Source organism: Gossypium arboreum, chromosome 6, assembly GCF_025698485.1.
Source record: "Gossypium arboreum isolate Shixiya-1 chromosome 6, ASM2569848v2, whole genome shotgun sequence".
Lineage (NCBI taxonomy): Eukaryota > Viridiplantae > Streptophyta > Magnoliopsida > Malvales > Malvaceae > Gossypium > Gossypium arboreum.
Window position 1 is genome coordinate 131,322,345 of NC_069075.1, and position 6,298 is coordinate 131,328,642.

A 6,298-nucleotide genomic window follows, 5' to 3' on the forward strand; every position below is an offset into this window, starting at 1 on the left:
AACCCCACAGTTTTTGTACATCATTTTTCTTGAAAATCAAATTGTTGTGTGGTACATAATTTCACTCTCTTATTTGCAACAAAGGAAGATAAAATTAGTTTTACAAAAACTTAGATCTTAAGCATATGACAAAATAAACATTTTGTTTTTGCTTAGACACTTTGGGATACATATCAGTAAAATAGATTTTAACCAACTAACTGAATTAAGGAACGAATCTTCACGTTCTTTTTGTTTTTGTTTTCCCTTTTTCCTGCTTTAATTTTTGTTTATTATTATAAAATCCAAATATTCAGCTTTCACATGAATGATGAATTTATGTCATTGTCATGTTTATAGTTCGTATTGTATAGATTTTAAGATATTTTAATTGAATTCTTTTTATGAAATTGTGAACATTGAGTATTCACACCATACATGACTGGTTTTCTCTTTTTTGCGAGGGCTATAAAATCATGAATAAGCAGCAGAATCATTTCCCTTTCCCTCTCTCACTAATTTGCATGTCCCAATACCTTGACCTCCCAAAACCCAATCATCTTTAACTTCTTTCTTGATTCTTCCAAGAAAGATTATTATTTCAATAGAACCCCATTAAAGGATGTCAGGCAGGCAGTTTTATAATCATCTTTTGGCACTGTTGTTGCTTGCCATAATGACACTGGTTCCAAATGGAAACGGTATTGGGGTGAACTGGGGAACCATGTCAACCCACCAACTGCCACCAGGTAAGGTGGTGAAAATGCTGAGAGATAATGGGGTTCATAAGTTGAAGCTTTTCGAGTACAATGAGGAGATTATGACGGCTCTAATGGGGACGGATATCGAGGTGATGGTGGGGATTCCTAATAGCATGTTGAAAGTGATGAGCGTGGATCCAGGGGCTGCTGCTTCTTGGGTTTATAATAACGTTACTGGTTATTGCTATGATGGCGGAGTCAATATCAAGTAATGATGTTTCTTGCCACCATTTCTTCATGCATGCACTGTTCAACTCTTCTTTTCATTCATTTTTGGCTCATTCTTAATATTCAATCAACTTCTTGATTTAGGTTCCTTTTCTTTGCTAGTGATGATATTAGTTTTTTCTTGGCGTGATTTCCCTATTTCTTGGAAATTATTATTCCTCCTGTTTATAAATGGTTGTTATTGGCAGGCAACTTTTATGGTCATTTTTAGCCTTTTATTTTCTATTATGACTATGAGACTAAGATATATGTTACTCAAATTTGAATGTGAACGTTAGATTCGGATATGTATATATAGTTATAATTAAGTCCTTTTTAAAATTCTTTTTATATATTTGAAAGTCATTTATTCGTTTTGGCATTGAACACAAATTTTGAACATAAATATTTAAAATAATAATAATCATCAATGCTTAGGGTATTTTAGGGAATGTTGGGATGGAATTTACTACTAAAAGAGGTGGTTGAACCATTTGGAAGGCTAAACCAAGATTCTGGGAATATAGAGTCCACTTTTTCCTTAAAGTGGATTTTCATGTTAGTGGTCCACCTCTTTAACTGTCATTCAATATTGGCAATTTGTGTGAGGTCCCCTCAAGCATTTGACAGCAACACACTCCACTTCTAAAAGGTTATACACATTTGCATAACCCCATGCATCCAGTCAAAAGGCAACCTCTACCCATGCAAATGAGCTGGAGGTGACTCATTTCACTGGCCAGGGGTTCAACTTGGATGGCTGAGTTTATTTACATACATGATTAAAAAGGAAAAGGGGGGTTGGAGGGTACATCTACTTGTATTTGTCTAGGATTTATAACAGTTTAGCTTAGTAAAACCTTTCATATAGTCATTTCTGAGCATTAGAACAAGCTGCATGCATTTTGGATGTCCTATTAGTTATAGTACTTGTCATTACATGTGAACTAAACCAAAACAAGTTTGGGTTTTGTGACATGAATTTACTTTGGATTGGTTTGGCAGGTATGTTGCAGTGGGGAATGAACCTTTCCTTCAAACATACAATGGCACCTATCTACAATACACATTACCAGCTCTCAAAAACATTCAGAGAGCCCTTGATGAATCCGGGGTTAAATGCCGGTACAAAACCACAGTCCCTTTCAATGCTGACATCTATGACTCTCCGGAATCCAATCCGGTTCCATCTGCTGGTGACTTTCGGCCCGAGGTCAAGGACCTTACAATTGAAATAGTCCAGTTTCTATATTTACATGATGCACCTTTCACTGTCAATATCTATCCTTACCTCAGCCTTTATGGGAATGATTATTTCCCTATAGAGTTTGCATTTTTTGATGGATTAAGCAAGCCTCTTAGAGATGGTAATAATGTTTACAAAAATGCATTTGATGCAAACCTTGACACTCTCATTTATGCTTTGAGTAAAGCTGGATTCCCTGACATGGAGGTCATAGTCGGAGAAGTCGGCTGGCCGACTGACGGTGACAAAAACGCCAACACCCGAAATGCAAAGAGGTTTAACCAAGGATTAATCAAGCATGCTTTGAGTGGAAAAGGAACCCCTGCTCGGAAAGGAAACATTGAAGTTTATCTATTCAGCCTCATTGATGAAAATGCTAAAAGCGTTGAACCTGGTGGGTTTGAGAGACATTGGGGAATTTTCGAGTTCGACGGAAAGCCGAAATATCAGCTCGATTTAACCGGTTTAGAACTCGAAAAAGGGCTGGCTCCGGTGGAAGACGTGAAATACCAAACCAAAAGATGGTGTGTTCTGGATCCTACAGCAACTGATTTGGATGAGTTGCCTGAAAGTGTTAGCTATGCTTGCAGTTTATCAGATTGTACTGCTTTGGGCTATGGTTCCTCATGCAATCAGCTAACTGCTAAAGGCAATGCTTCATATGCTTTCAACATGTACTACCAAGTGAACAACCAGCACATTTGGGACTGTGATTTCTCTGGTTTGGCCATTGTCACCGACGATAATCCATCGGAGGAGGGTTGCCAGTTCCCTGTCATGATAGCTTTTGCTCATTCTTCATTGCTGCTTCATAACAATGGTGGTCTTTTGGATGTTTTACTGAGAATTATTGGAGGATTTATTGTACTATTTTCATTTCTGATATAAAAGAATTTCCTTGAAAAAACAACACATCTAAAATTATTATTTTAAACAATCAATGTTACTTAAAAAAATTATAGGCAGAGGATATCCCCCAGAAAATCTTAAAATTTTGTTCCATTATGATTCTCAATTACCCAAAAAAAAATAATCACAATGAGGTTGTGGGAACATTGGTCATGCAATTAAATTAACCCATAATTCTCCTCCAAATTCATGGTGGGTTTTCTCCAACTAACAGTCTTTCTTAGATTCTCTACTCGAATGTTTCCTTTACAAGTGGCATTATATATGTAAATATAATATATATGTATTGCAAAATGGAAAGTGCTTGTCTTCATTGACTTCATCATGAAACCTATGGACATTTGGTAACAAATAAATATAGGGCCAGTATGCCACAATCTTGGATCCATTTCTGTAGAACATGAAGATATGACATCAATTGTCTCACACAAATAGTGCTTGAAAATCTCCTGATATAATGTAAGCATTCTTCAAGTCAATTGCGTTACCTCTCCCATCTATGGCTTCTTGTGTTGAAGAACTTCATTTCTCTCACATACACATCCCTGTAACCATTGATCAAATGATTCCAGTCTTGCCGGCCGGTCCCATTCCTGCTGTCCATGGAAGCAGGTTGTACTTGTCAAACCTTGATAATATGATCGGAGCTCGAGTTTTCACACCAACTGTGTATTTTTACAAATCAAATTATATGAGTTCCAATAGAAAACCAGTCACAAAAACTCTGTGTGATGCACTATCCAGAGTTTTAGTTCCCTACTATCCTTTATCCGGTCGGCTCAGAGAGGACTCGAATGGGAAACTCGAAGTGTTTTTCGGACAAGAACAGGGTGCACTTCTGGTGGAGGCACACTCTGATATGGGTTTAGCAGAACTAGGGGACCTTGCAGTGCCAAACCCTACATGGGCGCCATTAAACTACAGGTTCCCCAATGAAGAGCCATATAAAGTACTTGACATGCCCTTAATTATAGCTCAGGTAACCCTTTTTGCCTGCGGTGGCTTTAGCCTTGGTCTGAGACTTTGTCATTGCATATGTGATGGCATTGGTGCTATGCAGTTTCTTGCTGCATGGGCTGCTACTGCAAAAACAGGTACATTGGTGACAAATCCTGAGCCTTGTTGGGATAGGGAATTTTTCCAGCCCCGAAATCCACCGACGATAAAATACCGACATCCCGAATTCAAGAGAATCGAAGAACGTTCGAGCTTAACAATGAGCCTATGGAAATCCAAGCCTGTTCAAAAGTGTTACAAGGTTAGCCAACAGTTCCAAGCTCAAGTAAAATCTCTAGCTCAACCTAATGACATGCTAGGGTGCTCCACCTTTGATGCAATGGCAGCTCATGTTTGGAGATCATGGGTGAAAGCACTGGATGTAAAACCAGTCGACTATGAACTTAGGCTTACATTCTCAGTCAATGCTCGTCCCAAACTGAAAAACCCACCATTGAAACAAGGCTTTTATGGCAATGTAGTTTGTGTGGCATGTGGAACAAGCCCTGTCAACAACCTTATCAAAGGGAGTCTCTCGGAGACGTCACGGTTGGTTCGTGAAGCCAGACTCAGTATATCGGAGGAGTACGTAAGATCTACGGTTGACTATATGGAAATAGACAGGCCAAACAGGCTTGAATTTGGAGGGAAATTGAGTATAACACAATGGACTAGATTTTCATTGTATGAATCAGCTGATTTTGGATGGGGAAGACCAAGTTATGCTGGTCCCATAGACCTGACACCAACACCACAGGTTTGCGTATTCTTGCCGGACGGAAGCGCTGAATGTAGTGGAGCAACGGTAGTTTGTATCTGCTTGCCCGGCTCTGCCACCCATAAATTTACTGAGTTTTTTGTATGTTTGAAGGATTTAATTTCAAATGATGAAAGTGAATGAAAACTTCTCTAATAATATGTTTATGCCATAGTTTTCAATGTATTAGCTCTGCTTAATCACTACCATTAATAAATTCATTATGAAATTATACTACAGGCCCATATTAACCCACTTTGTACCATATTCAACCATTTTGTAAAATATATTTTTTTAATATTAATTTCATTTATCTCTCTTCCTTAAAACTATTCATATACCCTCTAACTCTTAAATCGGAGGATGATACATTTCAGTACACTCGAATTTATATTTTCGAACTAAAACTCATTCAATAAAATAATATATTTTAACTCATTGGTTATAATAAATAAAATAAAATAAAAATGAAATATTAGGTTTTTACATTTCTTTCCCTAAAAAGAAAGAGTTATAGTCATACTATAGGCCATTTTTAACTTTACCATTTGATTTATGTTTGTCATTTTATATCGAGAATATATATATGAACAAAATTGTCATTGAATTTTTATGAGCTTGAGTTTTATTTAATAATTAATAAAATTAAAACACAAAATTATTATTTAAGGAAAGAATATAATATATCAAAAATATTTATACAATAATTATTTTAATTAATTTAACATTATTTATATTAAATTAAAATTTTAATAGAGTTTAATGTCACAAATTAACAAAATATCAATTTAATTAAAAACATAACTAAAACAAAGTTATAAGAAGAAAAAGTAATGCAGAACAAATTTAAATAATAATTTAATTTAAAAATATAAATCAAAAAATTCACACCTATTATAAAATTATAGAAATTTAAATTTATTTTTCTTTAAAACATTAATCTCATTATATGTTCTTTATCATATCTGCTCTTTCTGATACAAAGGTCATAACTACTCATAGTCTCTCCCCAACCCTTAAATAGGAGAATAATGCACTTTAGCACATTCGAACATGCGTCCTCCTACACTAACAACAATATCGATATGAATCGAACTAATAATCAATCAGCAAAAAAATATATATTTTATTATTGTATTTGAATCAAGATATTGTCTTCATGCTTACATCCAATCTATGCATTAATTAAACATGCCTTTTTTTAGATAACCCTTATCTACTTTGTTTAATTTAAGATGTATTCAGATATTGAGCCTTTTAATTATAATCTCTCTGTCCTTTATACCTCTTATCTTTTTCTATTAAACATTTTCATATCATGTGACTCATTAAGTTCCCAATAGCAAAACAACTCTCCTTTGAGCAATTTATGCCATAAAATTCAAATTGTTATGAGACTAAGATAACCTCAACAAAATGTTTCATCAATCGGTCTAACAATGC

The 6,298-nt window shown here is 35.4% G+C and overlaps 2 protein-coding genes across 2 annotated transcripts; both read left to right on the plus strand.

Annotated features, from left to right (window-relative positions):
• The first annotated feature begins 213 nt into the window (after positions 1 to 213).
• Positions 214 to 3,103, plus strand: LOC108485108 (glucan endo-1,3-beta-glucosidase 8). Its single transcript, XM_017788959.2, has 2 exons — positions 214 to 948; positions 1,953 to 3,103. Exons 1-2 carry the CDS (start codon positions 602 to 604, stop codon positions 3,079 to 3,081), a joined length of 1,476 nt encoding a protein of 491 aa, XP_017644448.1. The 5' UTR covers positions 214 to 601; the 3' UTR covers positions 3,082 to 3,103.
• Positions 3,104 to 3,601: 498 nt separating this feature from the next.
• LOC108485110 (omega-hydroxypalmitate O-feruloyl transferase) lies at positions 3,602 to 5,025 on the plus strand. Its single transcript, XM_017788960.2, has one exon. It carries the CDS (start codon positions 3,602 to 3,604, stop codon positions 4,997 to 4,999), a length of 1,398 nt encoding a protein of 465 aa, XP_017644449.1. The 3' UTR covers positions 5,000 to 5,025.
• The last annotated feature ends 1,273 nt before the right edge of the window (positions 5,026 to 6,298 follow it).

Bases quoted from the DNA above. Each gene is read 5' to 3' on its own strand.
- LOC108485108 (XM_017788959.2), top strand. From the start codon at position 602: ATGTCAGGCAGGCAGTTTTATAATCATCTTTTGGCACTGTTGTTGCTT. The intron at 949-1,952 runs GTAATGATGTTT...TTGGTTTGGCAG, and splicing joins GATGGCGGAGTCAATATCAA to GTATGTTGCAGTGGGGAATG.
- LOC108485110 (XM_017788960.2), top strand. From the start codon at position 3,602: ATGGCTTCTTGTGTTGAAGAACTTCATTTCTCTCACATACACATCCCT.